The sequence below is a fragment of the Piliocolobus tephrosceles genome, chromosome 16 (assembly GCF_002776525.5).
Source record: "Piliocolobus tephrosceles isolate RC106 chromosome 16, ASM277652v3, whole genome shotgun sequence".
NCBI classification, from domain to species: Eukaryota; Metazoa; Chordata; class Mammalia; order Primates; family Cercopithecidae; genus Piliocolobus; species Piliocolobus tephrosceles.
The window spans coordinates 24048641-24069909 of record NC_045449.1 but is presented as its reverse complement, the minus strand read 5'-3'; the positions used below and the strand labels follow the sequence as shown (position 1 = coordinate 24069909).

Below are 21269 nucleotides of genomic sequence, written 5' to 3'. Positions count from 1 at the left end.
TGGTCTTGAACTCTTGAGCTCAAGTGATCCTCCCAACTCAGCCTCTCAAAGTGCTGGGATTACAGGTGTGAGCCACTGCACCCAGCCTCCAAGAACTTTTTCAAGTGAATCAATTGAGAATAAATTGCTGACCTGATGCCTCACCATCCTTAATATATACTTGAGTGTATACTTCCTATAAAGAAGAACATTTTCCTAAAGAATCATAATACATCCATTAAATCAGGCCATTTGATAGTGATATAAGACTATCATCCAATCCCCAAACTACATTCAAATTTCATTCAAATGTCCCAATAATATCCAGTGTAGCAATAGTGAGCTTTGAGTATTGGCAATCTTCAAGGAATTTGTTCATTTTATCCAAGTTGTCAAATTTATTGACATAAAATTGTTCATATTTCCCCATTACTCTTTTAATACCTGTAAAATCTATAGTGATTATAATCTCTTACTCCTGATATTGGAAATTTGTGTCTTCTCTCTTTTATTTTGTGATTAGTCTGGCTAGAGGTTTAACCATTTTATTGATCTCAGAGTACTAGTTTTTGGTTTCACTGATTTTCTCTATTGTTTTTCAGTTTTCTATTCAACTGATTTCTGCTTTGATCATCATAATCCTCTGCTTAGTTTGTGTTCAATTTGCTCTGTTTTAGTTTCTTAAGGTAAAAGTTGAAGTCATGACTTTGACAAATTGAAGTATGGTTGCCGTTCTGTATCTGTAAGTTCTGCATCCACAGACTGAACCAACCAACTGAAATATTTCAACCACAGACTGAAAATATCTGGTGAAAAAATAATAAAAATAACAACAAAGACTTTTTAACAATAAAAAAATTAACAATATTTATTTATTTATTTATTTATTTATTTATTTATTTATTTATTTATTTTTTTGAGACGTGGTTTCACTCTTGTTGCCCAGCCTAGAGTGCAATGGCGGGATCTTGGCTCACCACTACCTCCATCTCCAGGGTTCAAGAGATTCTCTCCTGTGTTAGCCTCCCGAGTAGCTGGGATTACAGGTGTGCGCTGCCATGCCTGGCTAATTTTGTATTTTTAGTAGAGACGGGGTTTCTCCATGTTGGTCAGGCTGGTCTCAAACTCCCAACCTCAGGGGATCCACCCGCCTCGGCCTCCCAAAGTGCTGGGATTATAGGTGTGAGCCATCGCGCCCAGACAAAAATTCAAATTTTTAAGACAGCTACTTACATGGCATTTATATTATATTAGGTATTGTAAGTAATCCAGAGATTATTCAAAGTATATGGGAGGATATGCATAGGTTACATGAAAAACTAAGCCATTTTATATGAGACTTAAGCATCTGCACATTTTCTTATCTGAGGGGGTTCTGGAACCAATCCTCTGAAGATACTGAGATATACAGGACTCTTGTATGTACCTTAGTTTGAGATTTTCTGACATTTCCTATTATCAGAGTTAGGCTAAACACCTTTGGCAGGAGTATCACAGAGGTAATGCTATAATTTGTATCCTATGAGGTGGCACTTGATTTTGAGAAGTTCTGTTATTGATGGTATTCACTTTGATCACTTGATTAAGGCCCATGTCTGCCAGTCTTCTTCATGATAAAGTTTCCCTTTCCTCCTTTGTAATTAATAAGCATTTTGCAAGATGGTACTCTGAATCTACATAAATATTCTGCTTCTCATGAAACTTTCAACTTTATTCTTTTATTTATTGTATGGAGTCACAGATTTTTATTTTAATAAGTTATAATATATCATTTATTTTGATGTTCAAATTATCTCATATTTGAACAGTAGAAACCTTTTTAAGCTGGCTTGTGTCTTTTGGACATGGTCCCATTATTATTTGGTTACTTTCTTGCTTTCTGGTACACTAAGATGTCCTAGCTTCATCTTATGCTTTCCCTAGCCCAGACCCTGGATCAATCATTTCTCCAAGGGGCTGTTGTGCTAGGTGTGCTTACTGCTGCTGGGGTGTCACTGCTCTCAGACACGCTCAATGAACACAGTTGGGAATATATACATGTACATAATACATTTATGCACCTATGTGTACAAATACATGACATATATTAGATATTTATATTTAAAAACAATAAATATTGTAGTACAATATCTCAAATTCCAATCCAACAACATCGTGTTTATTTCTAGCTTTCTCTTTCCACATTTGTAAAATCCTTCTCTGACAATGAGAGAAACCCTGCTCTCATTATCCTTAACATATATATATATATATATATATTTTTTTTTTTTTTTTGGAGATGGAGTCTCGCTCTGTTGCCAGGCTGGAGTGCACTGGTACAATCTCAGCTCACTGCAACCTGCGCCTCCCAGGTTCAAGCAATTCTCCTGCCTCAGCCTCCTGAGCTGGGACTACAGGCATGGGCCACCACGCTTGGCTAATTTTTGTATTTTTAGTAGAGACAGGGTTTCACCATGTTGACCAGGCTGGGCTTGAACTCCTGACCTCAGGTGATCTGCCAGCCTTGGCCTCCCAAAGTGCTGGGATTACAGGCATGAGCCACCACGACTGGCCCTTAATTTATTTTTCTATCTGATAAATTCCTCCCATGTAACCAATATCCCATCTTTGTGATCATCTTTTCTCTCCTTAAGCAGATGCCCTCCTTTCTCTGTTCAAATTCTGAATCCCCATTCCACTTCAACCTACAATGTGAATAACCTCTTGGTCACTAAGTCTTTTAAATGGTATACCATCAATATATCAAACCTATATCAAACTAGAACATATCTTTTTAATTTTGTCATTCACTATTAAATTAAAAATCTCTCAATTTTATCAAAGAACATTAAACTTGGCTAAAAATCACAGAAGAGATTCACCGAATTTATGTGTTAGACTCACATAAATTCAAATAACTTTTTTTTTTCTTGAGTCAGAGTCTCACTCTGTCACCCAGATCAAAGTGAAGTGGCAAGATCTCAGCTCACTGCAGCCTCTGCCTCTCCGGTTCAAGAGATTCTCTTGCCTCAGTCTCCCAAGTAGCTGGGATTACCGGGATGCACCACCACACCCAGCTAATTTTTGCGGTTTTAGTATAGATGAGGTTTCCCCATGTTGGCCAGGCTGGTCTAAAACTCCTGACCTCAAGTGATTTGCCCACCTTGGCCTCCCAAAGTGCTGGGATTACAGGCACAAGCCACTGCACCCGGCCAAATATTTTCTGTCTCAAATTTTTATAAGCTACTACTAAACTTTTTCCTTTTTTTGAGATAAAGGCTTGGTCTGTCACACATGCTGGAGTGCAGTGCTACTATCTTAGCTCACTGCAACCTTGACTTCCTGGGCTCAAGTGATCCTCTCACCTCAGCCCCTCAAGCAGCTGGGACTACAGGCACATGCCACCATGCCCAACTAATGGGTTTTTGTATTTTCTGTAGAGACGGGGTTTCTCCATGTTGCCCAGGCTGGTCTCCAACTCCTGAGCTCAAGTGATCTTCCCACCATGGCCTCCTAAAGTGCTGCAATTAGAGGCGTGAGCCACCACTTAATTTTAAACCAAATTTATTTTAAGTTAGAGATACTATTTCTTATTATCTTGTGCATGTTTCTAAACTGTCTCTACCCATAAATTTGAACTGCTTCTGTAAAATTAATACCTTCAAAACTCAAAGGGAAATTAGATGAAACTGAGACAGAAGAACTGAACGGTATAGAAAGTAAATCTTAGAAACAATGTCCAATAATAAAATTTCCAGAGAAAGAGTTCAAATTATATATACGTATACAGAAGAGTAATCACCAAAGGGTGAGATAAATGGGTTCAAATTTAATATTTTCATTTATTCCTCTCAATGGGAAAAATGACTGTGTACTTTTGTTTCCTGTATTATTTTAATTTAATTAATTTGTTTGTTTAGAAAGGGTCTCACTCTGACACCCAGGCTGAAGTGTAGTAGCATAATTATAGCTCACCGCAGCCTCAAACTCCTGGGCTAAAGGGGATCCTCCCACCTCAGCCTCCCAAGTAGCTGGGACTACAGGTGTGAGGCTACCATGCCTAGCTAATTTGTCTTGTTTTTGGTGGAGACAAGGTCTTGTTATGCTGTCCAGGCTGGTCTCAAACTCCTGGCTTTAAGCAATCCTTCCGCCTCGGCCTCCCAAAGTGCTAGGATTACAGATGTAAAGCCACTGTACCCAGCTGAGAGCAGAACTATGAATAATTTATTTTCTTTTCACTCCTTTTGTATTGCTATAATTTTATACCCTAAACATATTATGTAATTAAAAATGATAAATTACATTTTACAAAGATTATATAATCATGCAGTTCGAATAACAAGAAACTAAGAATTTTCATCAGATTAACTATAAAGAAACATGTAACCAAACCCACTCATGAAAAATTATGTATTATAAGATTTCTTGGTATTAAGACATAACCAAGTAATTTCAACCTTTGCAACACTAAAGCATGAAAGAGTCATATCCATCTATTCACAACTATGTTTACCAAGACCAATAATGGTATAGTTAATGTAAACTTTTTCTGTTACCTATACTGTAAGAAAATAGTTTGTTTTAATTTGCTATCCTTAACTCTTCCAACATAGAAAAGCATATTATAGTAAGTATGTGTCCCAAGACTGAATCTGATTTGCATTGAGAATCATACCTCACCGTCTGTAAACCCAGCACTTTGGGAGGCTGAGGTGGGTGGATCACCTGAGGTGAGGAGTGGGAGACCAGCCTGTGCAACATGGTGAAAACCCATCTCTACTAAAAATAAAAAAATAGCTGGGCTTGGTGGCAGGCACCTATAATCCCAGCTACTTGGGAGGCTGAGGCAGGAGAATCCCTTGAACCCGGGAGGTGGAGGTTGCAGTGAGCCAAGATTGTGCGCCACTGCACTCCAGCCTGGACAACAGAGTAAGACTCTATCTCCCCGCCCCCAAAAAAAGAAAGAAAAGAAAAAAAACGAAAATCATACCTCTAGACCTGTGTTATCTAACAGGGTAGCTAACTAGCCACATGTGACTATTTAAATGCAAATATATTTAAACAAAATTTTAGAAAATTCACTCCCTTAGCTGAAAAGCCATATATACAGAACACTTCCTTCATCGCAAAAAGTTTTCCTGGCCTGTGCTACTTTAGACCTTTCACCTATAACCATAAACAGGCTTAAAATATAGTTCCTGACTTAGCACTTCAAAATATTCAAAACATTTGTAAGTAAAATGTTTAACATTATTATGAAAGATTATAAAAGTGAAGATACCAATGAATGCCTAAAATTCTAAGAAATTATTTCAAATATTTCACCCATGTAAAATTATTTAAAGGCAGTCACATCTAAAGTTGCTTTATTTTAAGTATAAAAACTTCTATTGTGAAGGAACTCTGTTTTATGAAGTAGGATAAAAAGCTAGAAATAAGAAGCCATTTCACGGAAACTACAAAGTTTAGGTAGATTTTGTTCTAAGCAGAACAATGAGCCAACAAATGCCTTCTAATCAAATAAATATTAAAATACATCAATGAAATCCAACAGGTCCATTAAAGCAATTTCACTATCACTGAGAGGCACATGTATGCATCAGCCAGCATTAAGAAAGTAAAAGGATCCCATGGGCAAAGAGTACATTAACTAGCTTCTCTACATGTGTATCCAGGATTCTTAAGAAATTAACTAGGATCTATGGGTTGGAAAAAGAATCATACGTAAAAGAATAGAGATTAGAGTTTAGGACACTTAAAGGTACTTTCAAATGGAAGAAATAGTTTTGCAAATTTCAAATTAAAATAAATCACAAGTATGACATTATGGTCATCTCCAAATCTCTGTTTGTTGATGCTATTAAACTATAAAACAAAGAGCAGGATGTGAAGCTTGAAGGGAGTAGTTAACATAGGATTTCCAACAAAAGTGAAAATACTTAAAGATTATGTTTTAGGAAAAAAAAACTGGACTGCAAGGTAGTCTGGTTGTAATAGAAATCATAACTTTAATCTACTGTGTAATAACAAGCAAGATTTTACCCTCATTTTACCTCATTTTCCCTATACTTGTTTTTGAAAACTGACAAACTCGAGTAGATAATGATTAATCAAAATTACCAATAGATTTTACTTTTAATGTATTATTTTCCATCCTCAGTCACTTCTTTCAGAATGGCTTAGATGAGTGCTGTGGCTCATGCTTGAAATCCCCCCACTGTGGGAGGCTGAGGCAGGAGGATAGCTTGAGCCCAGGAGTTTGAGACCAGCCTGGACAACATGGCGAAACCCTGTCTCTGCTAAAAATACAAAAATTAGTCTGGTATGGTGGTGTGCGCCTGCAGTCCCAGCTATACGGGAGGCTGAGGTGGGAGGACTGCTTGATCCCAGGAAGCAGAGGTTAGAGTAAGCTGATACTGCACCACTGTACTCCAGCCTGGGTGACAGAGCAAGACCATGTCTCAAAACTAAATAAGTAAGTAAGTAAATAAACAAATAAATAAGTAAAATTTAATGCAATGCTCTTATAAGAAGATAAAAAGGAAAAGACTATTGGGCTGGTAGACCTCCACTGGGAAATCCAGAGCAAGAAGATGGCCAGCATCTTCAATTGCAGTGATAGTTTACTGGCTCACATAAGTTATGACGGTCCACTGTTTTTAGCACAGTTCCATTTATGAGCAACTGAACAAAATGTGTGCTTTAAATCAAACTGCTACAGGAAATTGAATCCAATCTCTCTCCCTCACTGCAAGACCCTGTTACAGTGACCCATATACCTATCATCATGGCCCCTGTTGAATGAAGTCGGACTTACCATCTTATAAATCATATATATATATCAAACTGTTACAAAATGGTATGTAGGTATGACAGTCTGACATCTAATTTCATTCCTAATTCAAAGTAAAAAAAAAACAAAAACAAAAAAACAGTAGTAACTACCCCAGCTAGTTATGAATGCTTTACAGATCTTCTACAGCTGGTAAATCCGGTAATCATAAACATATTCTAGGTGTTTAACAAATACTCATTAATGTTAGACATAGATTCCTCAAACATAATTAAAACCACAGTGGAAAATTATTTTAGCTATAATGGAACAGAGCAAATATAATATAGCTAACCCTAATATAAATAAAAATTACCAAACAACCAAAGTGAAAACCTTACTAAATATATTGCCCCCCTTATAAAGTGACATTTAAGATAAAAATCTGTAATTTTTATAGATCGGTACAGAAATTGATGTAAAACATTGATCAAACCTTAATCCATAGTAATGAAGAACAATGCTTACCTAGTTCAATACATGTTATTCCAAGAGACCACACATCTACTTTGCCATCATACTGTCCTTCATCCATGGCTAAAATTACTTCTGGGGCCATCCTAGAACAAAATGTTCATTTAAATTAAAGATTTTTTTTAAAAGTATACTATTCTTTGAGAATGTAAGTCATCTACCTGGAGATCACCGGTTTGAATTCTAGCCAACATATCTGGATATAAGAATTTTTATAATGGGAACTAAGTGCATTACAGGTTGTAAGGTAAATATTAGCAATGCATATACAATGTGAGATTTATTCTCACTATCCATCATTATCATGTACCAGCCACCCCAAAAAAAAGAAGCTCCCAAGGCAGAATTATATTCTGCATCTGCTCCAGTTTGCAGATTATAATACTTCATATCCTTTAGGCCAGTGGTTCTCAAATATTTTGGTCTCAGGATCCCATTACAAAAGTCTAATGTTTGGCCAGGTGCAGTGGTTCACACCTGTAATCCCAGCACTTTGGGAGGCTGAGGCGGACAGATCATGAGGTCAGGAGTTTGAGAAGCCTGAGCAACATGGTGAAACCCCATCACTACTAAAAATACAAGGCCGGGTGCGTTGGCTCAAGCCTGTAATCCCAGCACTTTGGGAGGCCGAGACGGGTGGATCACAAGGTCAGGAGATTGAGACCATCCTGGCTAACACGGTGAAACTCCGTCTCTACTAAAAAATACAAAAAACTAGCCGGGCGAGGTGGCAGGCGCCTGTAGTCCCAGCTACTTGGGAGGCTGAGGCGAGAGAATGGCGTGAACCCGGGAGGCAACGGAGCTTGCAGTGAGCTGAGATCCGGCCACTGCACTCCAGCCCAGGCGACACAGCGAGACTCCGTCTCAAATAAAAAAAAAAAATACAAAAATTAGCCGGCCATGGTGGCTGGCGCCTGTAATCCCAGCTACTCAGGAGGCTGAGGCAGGAGAATCGCTTGAACCCAAGAGGCGGAGCTTGTAGTGAGCCAAGATCACGCCACTGCACTCCAGCCTGCCTGGGCGAGAGAGTGAGACTCCGTCTCAAAAAAAAAGTCTATTTTTGCTTAAAAGATCGAATGTTACTATTGGCAACAAGTATTGTCAATTGTTTTCCTTGAAGTTATAAGTTCATGTCGTTTATTAAAGAAAATTATCTGCCACAATAACCAAGACTGAATAATCATAGTTTGTGTGTTTCTTTCAAATAAAAATGGTGTTCCATGATAAAAGTGGCTAGGGCAGCTTACAACTCAATCACACAATTATCAATCTTACGGGTATCTTATTTGTAAATGAAGCACTAATGCATGTCTTCAATTAGTGTCCTACATTCTTTTTTTCAATTTTTAATCTTTTTTTTTTTTTTTGAGAGACAGGGTCTCACTCTGTCACCCAGGCTGGAGTACAGTGGCACAATCTCGGCTCACTGCAACCTCTGCCTCCTGGGTTCAAGTGATTCTCCCACTTCAGCCTGTCAAGTAGCTGGGACTACAGGCGTGCATCACCACACCTGGCTAATTTTTGTACTTTTTGGTAGAGACAGGGTTTCACCATGTTGGCCAGGCTGGTCTCAAACTCCTGACCTTAAGCGATCTGTCTGCCTCGGCCTCCCAAAGTTCTGGGATTACAGGTATGAGCCATTGCACCTGGCCGAGTTTAACATTGCTGACAGTACTTTACCTTCCACTTCATTTGTATTTCATGTTAAACACAGATAGACACTTAAAACGGCTGCTGACTGCTTTAACTATTCTTACCAATATGGCGTTCCCACAAAGGAATTGGCAGGTGATGCCATGGAAGCAGATCCAAAGTCAGCAAGTTTCACCTGGCCTGGTTCTGTCAGAAGGATATTTCCTGCTTTGATATCTCTAGGTTTAGGGAATACAGAAAATTACTTAACTTTCCCTCATTAGATTATGTTTAAAACGATAAAAATAAAACAAGAATTCATAAGATAGAGAAGGAGAAACCAAAATAATTAAGTGCTGGGGTAATCACACAATTGAGATAATGAGAATTAATATTCAAATTAGAAAACAAAAAACTACAGAATTCAAATAAACACATAGTAATACTTTTCTAAAAGAGAAGACAAATAGCAGCAAAAAAAAAGAAAATTAGTTCACTGGAGCATACAGTTTATATTCAGTTTCTGTTTATTGGTAGAAACAATGGTTTTTAAAAATACATTGTAATTAGCAAACAATCTCTTTATCATACATAAGATTTCTGAGTATCCATACTTAACGTAAAAACAAAAAAGAAAACATAAAGAACCTTATTCTCCAAACTTTTTGAAAAACACTTATTCAAAGTAAGTAAATACATAAAGATATATTCGTATCATTTCCAAATTTCAGCATAGTTTTCCTAAATATAAAATAAAAACTGAAATATATGGATAATGTAGTATCAATGATCCCAAATTTACTTTTCTGAAATAGCAACGGTCTATTAAACTAAGAAAACAGGTATTTATATAATAAGACCATCTGTCTAATTAGCATTAAATATATACTTAATTATTCAAAAATTAAAATAGAAATTAAAGTGCTGAATTTCCAAGCCCTTAATTCTTACTATAATATTTTAGAGCATAACACGAAGTGAATCTATTTTTCTTAGATTTTTTTTAAATGGAGAGGTATCTTAAATTTGAGAAAAACTTAGGTTGAAATTCCAACTATGGCACTCACTTATTTACTAGCTTGGAGGTATCTCTCAGATCTTATCCCGATGTTAAAAAATGATAACCCATTAACTCACAATGACTCTATTATATAGTTTAATATGTACTGCCTGGTTCATATATGTATAAGAAAATACTAACTTTCTTCTACAACAGCTAGAACCAATACCAGTGCCAAAAATTCATTATAAAATGTTTTAACTCCAAAGTTATTATCCATAATCAAGGATTATCAAGGACCACAGCTCAAAAGCATAAAGAGTCTTAAGCAGCTTCTGTTTTTTTTTTTTGAGACGGAGCTTCACTCTGTCACCCAAGCTGGGGGTGCAGTGGCACAATCTCAGCTCACTGCAACCTCCGCCTTCCGGGCTCAAGCTATTCTCTTCCCTCAGCCTCACAAGTAGCTGGGATTACAGATGCCCACAACAAAGCCCAGCTAATTTTCGTATTTTCATTGGAGACAAGGTTTCCCCATATTGGCCAGGCTGGTCTCGGAACTCCTGACCTCAAGTGATCCACCCGCCTAGGCCTCTCAAAGTGCTGGGATTACAGGTGTGAGCCACTTTGCCTGGCCTTAAGCAGTTTTTATTCGTCCATATGTCATGGAATCAACGGAATAAATCTGTCATTATCAGTTACCAAGAAGAAAAAAGATCTAGATTTAGTTTTAGCTCTAATCTATTCAGCTTTGCAACCCTTAGGAAATTACAGTCACAAATTGAGACATCAGTGATTTTACCTGTAAAATGAGAAAGAAAAACGGTATGATTCTCTAATGCCCATTCCAGTTGCAAATTAAATGATTCTACAGCTAAATTTCTACCACTAATCTAAAAAGTATACATACTTTTACAAGGTCCAGCAGCACATATAGGCAAAGATAAAAATTATCCTAGAGAGCCAGGCGCGGTGGCTCTCGCCTGTAGTCCCAGCTACTGGGGAGGCAGGAGAATAGTGTGAACCCGGGAGGCGGAGGTTGCAGTGAGCCGAGATCATGCCACTGCACTCCAGACTGGGCGACAGAGCGAGACTCCGTCTCAAAAAAAAAAAAAAAAATTCCTAGAGAGATCAAGTATATCACTATGTTCATTTTAGGATATGAAAAGTCTAAAAAAAAAAGAGTTCATATTATTTTATTTGGCTTTAACCAATAAAAACTTTAGGGTTAATAAATTCTAAAGTTGATAATATACAACAAGCCATTTACTTATCAATATATGATAATTTCCAAAGCACTTACCTATGAATCATAGTATGAGAATGTAAGTAGGCTAATCCCTGGAGAGCACCATGTGTAATTGCTGCTATTTCCAGTTCTTGTAATGGCTTTTTGTGAACTTAAAATTTATTTGAAAATAATTAATACACAGAACATTTTTGTTAAAAAAAAATCTATCTAATACATGGGGCAATTTCAAAAAACTGATACTTAGCAAGAAGAGATTTATTTTCCAAGATGATAAAGATTATTAAACTTTATAACTTGTACACAGTTGTGCCAGTTGTTAAAGCACAGTTCATAGCCAATTCTTCCCTTAGCTAATGATATTAAATAATTATTTGGTGATGTAAAAACAATAGCAGCAGAGTTCTCTCTTTATTCTCACTTATCTTTGTTTTGAACAGGAGGAGCAGAATAACAGAGAATTCAGAAAAATACTTGTAAAGTCACAATGAGAGAAAACATGACTATTTTAAGCTACTGTATAACATATAATATTTAATAAGGACAGCATATACCATGCTGAGAATCTGAAGATTAAGAGTTCTGCTCTTTCTGGAAAGTTTTACATTATTTGGTATTAATATCATTTAAATAATGTCTAACTAAATTGTCATTTTATTCTGTGAATACTTTTTAAAAAATAATCAAAGGAAACTTACCTTCTAGTAAATCTGAAGCAGATCCTAAACAATATTCCATTACAAGCTACATGGAAAAATTATAAAAGCATTAAAATATATTATTATAAAGATTATATTTAAGATAAAATAAATTCACCCAGTAGATCAAGAAGATAGTTTGAAGTAAAATTCTAGTCACCACTTACCTTAAAAAAAATACAGTTATATAGATATTTCTATAAGCTGTGCATTTCATATATAATTACTAATTAAAATTATAAAGAAATACACATATTCCATTACTACAAATCTATAGTAACAATAATGATCCTTGTTAGAAGACAGAAAACTGTGTTCTCTAGAATTATATGTATAGTCAGCCGTTCACATCTGTGGGTTCTAGATTTGTAGATTCAACCAACTATGTATCAAAAATAATTGAAAAAGGCCGGGCGCAGTGGCTCAAGCCTGTAATCCCAGCACTTTGGGAGGCCGAGACGGGCGGATCACGAGGTCAGGAGATCGAGACCATCCTGGCTAACACGGTGAAACCCCGTCTCTACTAAAAAATACAAAAAACTAGCTGGGCGAGGTGGCGGGCGCCTGTAGTCCCAACTACTCGGGAGGCTGAGGCAGGAGAATGGCGTAAACCCGGGAGGCGGAGCTTGCAGTGAGCTGAGATCCGGCCACTGCACTCCAGCCTGGGCGACAGAGCGAGACTCCGTCTCAAAAAAAAAAAAAAAAAAATTGAAAAAATAAAAAAATTGGCCAAGCGTGGTGGCTCACGCCTATATTCCCAGCACTTTGGGAGGCCGAGGCGGGCAGATCACCAGGTCAGGAGATTGAGACCACCCTGGCTCACATGGTGAAACCCCGTTTCTACTAAAAATATAAAAAATTAGTTGGGCATGGTGGCGGGTGCCTGCAGTCCCAGCTACTGGGGAGGCTGAGGCAGGAGAGTGGCGTGAGCCTGGGAGGCGGAGCTTGCAGTGAGCCGAGACTGCACCACTGCACTTCAGCCTGGGCAACACAGAGACTCCGTCTCAAAAATAAATAAAATTTTAAAAAATTACAACATAACAACAAAAATAAAACAAAAAGCCAATACAACATAACAACTATTTACATGGCATTCACATTGTGGTATTATAACTAATCTACAGATGATTGAAAAAATTAATAGGCAGATGTGCATAGGTTATGTGCAGATACTCCATTTTATAGATGGGATTTGGTATCCTGGGGGTGGGTGTCCTGGAACCAAATCCCCCACAGATACTGAGGAAAAACTATACAAAGCTTAGGTCACAGCTGTTTCTTTGAAAACAAACACAGAGCACTTCCTATGTGCCAGGTATTTTTCATATAGTAACCAATTTAATCCTCAGAATGATCTTATGAGGTAGGTCCTATTAGTATCCTTATTTTATGGATGGAGAACCCTGAGAGGCAGAGAGGTTACCCGTCTAATATTACTGCTTTTTCTTTCATCATAGCCTCAATTTTGCAAGTCATCACTACCACCACCAAAACTAACTGGATAAAAATGCACCAAACACTACAAATCTAAATCTACAGTAAGTATACTAAAATGATACGTAGCTGCGGCTTATTAATTATTCAAAATAAGGGGCCATTCCTGGTAACAAAAGGGCAAAATTAATTTCTACTTCTTATAATAAAGGGCAACAATTCTCTCTCTTTAGTATTATATTATTCGGCCAAGGAATCATGATCAGTTCTAATTTCACCAGGATTCACCCAAATTTCACCAAGATCTTTCTGGTTAAATGCATTACAGTACATTTATGTCAAGAAAATATATGCTAACTTTCAATCTCAAGTAACATGATTGTTTTCATAATGTTTGAATGGTATTACTAAAACTGTCAGAGGACATTTTATCATACACACAAAGGTCAACAGAATTCTGAAAAATCTCTGCAGTAAGACTTGCAAAAATTCTATCATCTCTTATTGCCTACAAGTTCTAGGAAATATTGCTTGTTTTCTTTCAGTACGAACTAACATTTCAGGTGATTTTGCATGTGTTTACATAACCAACATGAGACATTCTGAATTAATTCATTACAAACCAAAATCAGCTAAAATTGCAACAAGGGGAAAGCAAATACCAACCCATGCTGTGTGTTCACGTAGATAACAGCCTTTGTATTCTATACTGTTGGGATGTTTTATTCTTTGTAGAAACTTGACTTCCTTAATAATATCCTGCCATTTCTGTGGGGAGAAAAAAGGTAAAGAATTACGAACAGGGCTTTTCCTCAGAAAGTTATATAAGAATAAAAGTAATTACTAAATTGAGAAGGGTTAACAAGAACATGCAAGTTTGCTTGGTTTTACTTACTTACTGGGAGGGTCTCGCTCTTTCACCCAGGCTGGAGTCCAGTGGCACGATCCCAGCTTACTGCAACCTCCATCTCGTGGGCTCAAGTGATCCTCCCACCTCACCCTCCCAAGTATTTGGGTCTACAGGCACACACCACCATGCTCATCTAATTTTTCTATTTTTTGTAGAGATGGGGTTTCACTATATTGCTGAGACTGGTCTCAAACTCCTGACCTCAAGTGATTCACTTGTCTTGGCCTCTCAAAATGTGATAATTTTTAAATAAAATGTCAAAATTAAAAAGTTTAAATAAATTGTATTCAGCCGGGCATGCTGGCTCACACCTGTAATCCCAGCAACTTGGGAGGCTGAGGCTGGCAGATCACAAGATCAGGAGATCGAGACTATCCTGGCCAACATGGTGAAACCCTGTCTACTAAAAATACAAAAATCAGCTGGGCGTGGTAGCACGCGCCTATAGTCCCAGCTACTCGGGAGGCTGAGGCAGAAGAATTGCTTGAACTCGGGAGGTGGCGGTTGCACTGAGCTGAGATCGAGCCACTGCACTCCAGCCTGGTGACAGAGCCAGACTCCATCTCAAAAATAAAATAAATAAATAATATTCATATACAGGCATACCTCAATTTACGGCACTTCGCTTTATTGTACTTCACAGATACTACTTTTTTTTTTTTTTAAACAAATTGAAGGGTTGTAGCAATCCTGTGTCAAAGCAAGTCCACCAGCACCATTTTTCCAATAGCATGTGCTCACTTGATGCCTTTATGTCACCTTTTGGTAACTCACAATATTTCAAACTTTTTCATCATTATTATCATATCTGTTACGGTGATCTGTGATCAGTAATTGTTGATGTTACTATTGTAATCGTTTTGGGGAGCCATGAACTGTGCCCATATAAGACGGTGAATCTAATCTTTAATAAATGTATTCTGACAGCTCCACCAGCCAGCCATTACCCTGTCTGTCTCCCTTTCCTTGGGCCTCCTTATTCTCTGAGACACAATAAAGTTGAAATTAGGCCATTAATAACCCCACAGTGACCCCTAAGTGTTCAAGTGAATGGAATACTCACATATCTGTCACTTTAATTCAAAAGTTACAAGTAATTAAGCTTAGTGAGAAAGGCATGTCAAAAGCTGAGACAAGCTTTGAAGCTAGGCCTCTTGCGCCAAATAGTTAGCCAAGTTGTAAATGCAAAGAAAAAGTTATCGAAGACAATTTAAAGTGCTACTCCAGTGAATATATGAATGATAAGAAGGCAAAACAAGTTTATTGTTGATATGAAGAAAGCTTTAATGGCCTGGATAGAAAATCAAATCAGCCACAACATTCCTGTAAAACAAAGCCTAATCTAGAGGATGGCCCTAACTCTCTTTAACTCTACAAAGGCTGAGAGAGGTGAGGAAGCTGAAGAAAAGTTGGAAACTAACAGAGGTTGCTTCATCAGGTGCAAGGAAAGAAATCATCTCCGTAAAATAAAAGTGCAAGGTAGGCCGGCACGGTGGCTCACTCCTATAATCAATCCCAGCACTTTGGGAGGCTAAGGCGGACAGATCACTTGAGGTCAGGAGTTCAAGACCAGCCTGGCCAACATGGTGAAACTCCATCTCCACTAAACATACAAAAATTAGCTGAGTGTGTTGGTGCATGCCTGTAGTCCTAGTTACTAGGGAGGAAAGGCAAAGGAAGGAGAATTGTTTGAACCCAGAAGGCGGAGGCTGCAGTGAGCCAAGATAGTGCCACCGCACTCTAGCCTGGGTGAGAGAGACTGTCTCAAAAAAAAAAAAGAAAAGTGCAAGGTGAAGCAGCAAGTACTGATGTAGAAGCTACATGCAAGTTATCCAGAAGATCTAGCCAATGTGTCACTGAGGAAGGTAGCTACATTATACAACAGATTTTCTTTCTTTTTTTTGAGAGTCTTATTGTCACCCACACTGGAGTACAGTGGCATCATCTTGGCTCACTGCAACTTGTGCCTCCTGGGTTCAAGCATTCCTTCTGCCTCAGCCTCCCTAGTAGCTGGGACTACAGGCATGTGGACAACCATACCTGGCTAATTTTTCTATTTTCAGTAGAAACAGGGTTTCACCATGTTGGCCAAGCTAGTCTCGAACTCCTGGCCTCAAGTGATCCACCTACTTCTGCCTCCCAAAGTGCTGGGATTACAGGTGTGAGCCACCATGCCCAGCCAAGAGATCTTCAGTGTAGACAAAATAGCCTTATATTGGAAGAAGATACTATCTAGGACTTTCATGGCTACAGAGCAACTATGAATTGCCTGGTTTCAAAGTTTCAAAGGACAGGCTGTTAGGGGCTAACGCAGCTTGTGATTTTAAGCTGAAGTCAATGCACATTTACTATTCCAAAAATTCTACTCTGCTTGTGCTTGTTCAATGAAACAACAAAGCCTCTAGATGACAGTACTTTTGTTTAAGCATGGTTTAGTGAATATTTTAAGGCCACTGTTGAGATTTACTGCTCAGAAAGATTCCTTTCAAAATATTACTGGTCTTTGCCAGTGCACCTAGCCACCCAATAACTCTGATAGAGACATAAAAGGAGATTTATGTGGTTTTCATTCCCACGAATACACCATCCATTCTGTAGCCCATGGATCAAAGAATAATTTCGAGTTCCAAGCCTTATTATTTAAGAAAGGCTGGCTGGGCATGGTGGCTCACGCCTGTAATCCCAGCACTTTGGGAGGCCGAGGTGGGCGGATCACCTGAGGTCAGGAGTTCAGGACAAGCCTGACCGACATGGAGAAACCCAGTCTCTACTAAAAAAATACAAAATGAGCTGGGCATGGTGGTACATGACTGTAATCCCAGCTACTTGGGAGGCTAAGGCAGGAGAATCGCTTGAATCCAGGGGGCGGAAGTTGTGGTGAGCCGAGACCACGCCATTGCACTCCAGCCTGGGCAACAAGAGCGAAACTCCATCTCAAAAAAAAGAAAAGAAAGGCTATAGCAGCCGGGCACGGTGGTTCATGCCTGTAATCCCAACACTTTGGGAGGCCAAGGCAAGTGGATCACCTGAGGTCAGGAGTTCGAGACCGGCCTAGCCAACACAGTAAAACCCTGTTTCTACTAATAATACAAAATTCAGTCAGGCATGGGGACGCAGGCCTATAATCTCAGTTACTTGAGAGGCTGAGGCAGGAAAATCGCTTGAACCAGGAGGCGGAGATTGCAGTGAGCTGAGATCATGCCATTGCACTCCATCCTGGGCGACAAGAGTGAACTCCATCTCAAAAAAAACAAAAAACAAAAAAACAAAAAAAGGCTATAGCTGCCGTAGACAGCAATTTGTCTGATGGGTAGTGGCAAAGTAAACTGAGTACCTTCTGGAAATAATTCATTATAGATGCCATTAAGAACATTTCCGACTGATGGGAGTGCAAATTAGCATCATTATCAGGAGTCTGGAATAAGTGAATTCCAACCCTCATGAATGACTTTGAGGGGTTCAAGATTTCAGTGGAGGAAGTAATTGCAGATGTGGTGGAAACAACAGGAAAACTGGATTTGCACATGGAGCCTGAAGATACGACTAAACTCCTGCAATTTCATGATAAAACTTGAATGGATGAGAAACTGCTTGTAATAGATGGGCAAAGAAAGTAATTTCTGAATATTACATAAACTTAGTTGATAAAGCAGTAATAGTTACAGAGGATTGACTCCAATTTTGAAAGTTTTATTGTGGTAAAATGCTGTCAAACATCATTGCATTCTACAGAGAAATCTTTTGTGAAAGAGAAAACTGATAGGGCAAACTTCACTGTTATTAGATTTTAAGAAATTGCCACAACCACCTTAACCTTCAGCAACCACTACCCTGATCAGTCAGAAGCCATCAACATAGAAGATCCTCGAGCAGCAAAAATACTATGACATGCTGAAGGCTCAATATCATTAGCATCTTTTTAGAAATAAAATATTTTAGGCCGGCTGTGGTGGCAGGCACCTGTAGTCCCAGCTACTCGGGAAGCTGAGGCAGGAGAACCACTTGAACCCGGGAGGCGGAGGTTGCAGTGAGCTGAGACTGCACCACTGCACTCCAGCCTGGTGACAGAGCGAGACTCCATCTCAAAAAAAAGAAAGAAAATATTTTAAAATTAAGGTATGTACATTGTCTTTTTTAGACAAAATGTTACTGCACACTTAATGGACTACAGTATAGCATGGAGATATATATATATATATATATATATATATTTTTTTTTTAGATTCAGTCTCATGTTGCTGTCCAGGCTGGAGTGCAGCAGCACAATCTTGACTCACTGCAGCCTTCGCCTCCTGGCTTCAAGTGATTCTCGTGCCTCTGCCTCCTGAGTTCAAGTGATTCTCCTGTCTCAGCCTCCCAAGTACCTCGGAATTACAGGCACGTGCAATCATGCCTGGCTAATTTTTGTATTTTTAGTAAAGACAGGATTTTCCACCATGTTGGCCAGGCTGGTCTTAAACTCCTGACCTCAAGTGATCTGCCTGCCTTGGCCTTCCAAAGTGTTGGGATTATAGGCGTAAGCTACTGCACCAGGCCTAGACATAATTTTCATATGCACTGGGCACCAAAAAGTTCATGTGACTTGATTATGATATTTGCTTTATCGTAGTGGTTGAGAACAAAACCCACAATATCTCCAAGGCATGCTTATAGTTTACAACTCAATTACATAATTTACAAAATTATTTCACTAAAGGTAGGTAAGACAAATTTGAGTTTGATAAAATTTATCATTAATGACTCTTATTAAAATTTTACAACCATATACCAATCATGTTGATAACTATGTACCACATTCAGTGATTTTTCTTCAAAAGTTCAACCTTTCTTTTTTTCATACAGTTTTACTGATACATAATTTATATACCATGAAGTTCACCTGCTGTGTTTTTGGCTTATTTCTATTACCAAATGTTAGGGTTTGCTTTTGTTTTTAACTCAAATGAAGTAATTCCTCTGAGATTCAAGTTCCTAAATGCAGACTCTAAAATGCTAGTGAATAATTAGCTATTATATAGAAAAGTTCACAGAAAAAAACCAAGCAGTACAACAATCTTTTCCTACATAGTCTACTAAGAGTCTTATTCACTAATACCTATTAGGAAATACAGATAAACCTTTGGTCTTAAGCTACTTCATGACAACCTTAAATACTCAGGCCACATCCTAAACATAGTTACTCTTAAGAAGCAACCCGAGAACTCTAAAAATACAGATCCTTTGGCCCATACCCAGAAATTCTACAGATTTAGTAGGTGTGAGAGGAGGACTAGAAATCTGTTTTTGCTCTTTTTAATTTTTTAAAGTTTTATCATTGATTTGGGCTATATTCTTAATGGCAAGCAAAGCAGTATAAATAGAATACTTTAAGAGATGTTGTATACTAGAGTTAAGATCATATACCTCCTATGTTATTTCACAAGGCCTTAACAGAACACAGCAAAATATGTTCACAGTGGGCCAGGTGTGGTGGCTCACACCTGTAATCCCAGCACTTTGAGAGGCCGAGGCGGGCGGATCACGAGGTCAGGAGATCGAGACCATCCTGGCTAACACAGTGAAACCCCATGAAACCCCATCTCTACTAAAAATACAAAAAATTAGCCAGGCATGGTGGTGGGCGCCTGTAGTCCCAGCTACTCGGGATGCTGAGGCAGGAGAATGGCATGAACCCAGGAGGTGGAGCTTGCAGTGAGCCAAGACTGCACCACTGCACTCCAGCCTGGGCGACAGAGCGAGACTCCATCTCAAAAAAAAAAAATAGGTTCACAGTGTTTTGTGTAAAATGTGTAAGATACATTATAAAATGCTAAATCTAGAAAATCTGTTCCATGGTCTTTAAGTTTCAAATTTGAATACTCTGGAAGGCAAACTCAAAAAAATGTATTCCTCAACATAAAAAAATTTTCATGAAGGATGCCAACATGAGATATTAAAAGATGATGTGGTAAATGAAAATTTTTGTTCTAGGTGTGACTAATTAGACTCCGACAGACAGATACAGATACATATGTATATACACACACATACACACACATATACATACATATACACAATGGAATATTTTTCAGACTTAAAAAGGAAGGAAATTCTGACATATACTACAACATGGATGAACTTTCGGGATATTAGGTTACGTGATACAAGCTAGTCACAAACAGACAAATCCCAAATTATTCCACTTATATTAAGTACCTAGTCAAATTTATGGAGACAGAAAGTAGACTGGTGGTTGCAAGAGGCTGGGGAATTACCGTTTAATGACTACAGAGTTTTAATGCTGCAAGATTAAAAAGAATTCTAGAGATGCACGGCGATAATGGTTGGTTGCACAACAATGTGAATGTACTTAATTCCACTGAAACGTGGAACTGAAAATAATTAAAATGGCAAATTTTATGTTGTATATTTTACCATAATTAAAAAAACTTTTTAAGATTAAAGAGAATTCTAGAGTTTTTCTTTTTTCATTTATAAATATTTTATTTTTTGATTGAGATGGGGGTCTCACTATGTTCCTCAGGGTGGTCTCGAATCCTGTGCTCAAAATGATCCACCCACCTCGGCCTCCCAAAGTGCTGGGATTACAGGTGTGAGCCACAGCACCAGGCAGAATTGTAGTTTTTTTTTTTTTTTTTTTTTTTTGAGACGGAGTCTTGCTCTGTTGCCCAGGCTGGAGTGCAGTGGCCAGATCTCGGCTCACTGCAAGCTCCACCTCCCGGGTTCACGCCATTCTCCTGCCTCAGCCTCCTGAGTAGCTGGGACTACAGACGCCTGCCACCTCGCTTGGTTAGTTTTTTGTATTTTTTTTAGTAGAGACGGGGTTTCACCGTGTAAGCCAGGATGGTCTTGATCTCCTGACCTCGTGATCCGCCTGTCTCAGCCTCCCAAAGTGCTGGGATTACAGGCTTGAGCCACTGCGCCCGGCCGAATTGTAGATTTTTAAAAGCAGACTACATTTCATAAATTTATGAAATTAGGTAGAATATAATCTGAAGAGAACTAATTAGAGTATTAGTGAACTAAAGTACATTCAATGTAGCATTAATAGTTTCATTTTTTAATTTTTCAAATTGTTTTACATC

The 21269-nt window shown here is 38.4% G+C and overlaps 1 protein-coding gene across 5 annotated transcripts in view; it reads right to left on the bottom strand.

The window, feature by feature from the left end:
- The window catches only part of TAOK1 (TAO kinase 1), a 167025-nt gene that overhangs the window by 60259 nt on the left and 85497 nt on the right, over positions 1-21269 (bottom strand). For 4 of the 5 annotated variants that reach the window (XM_023183810.2, XM_023183809.2, XM_026447095.1 and 1 more), the window contains 5 exons: positions 13941-14042; positions 11841-11886; positions 11197-11293; positions 9022-9135; positions 7259-7350 (listed from right to left, as the gene is read on the bottom strand). In XM_023183810.2, the coding sequence (XP_023039578.1) occupies positions 7259-7350; positions 9022-9135; positions 11197-11293; positions 11841-11886; positions 13941-14042 (451 nt within the window). Of the gene's footprint in view, positions 1-7258; positions 7351-9021; positions 9136-11196; positions 11294-11840; positions 11887-13940; positions 14043-21269 lie in introns of those variants that run through there. The other variant, XM_023183812.2, reaches the window with a different exon arrangement.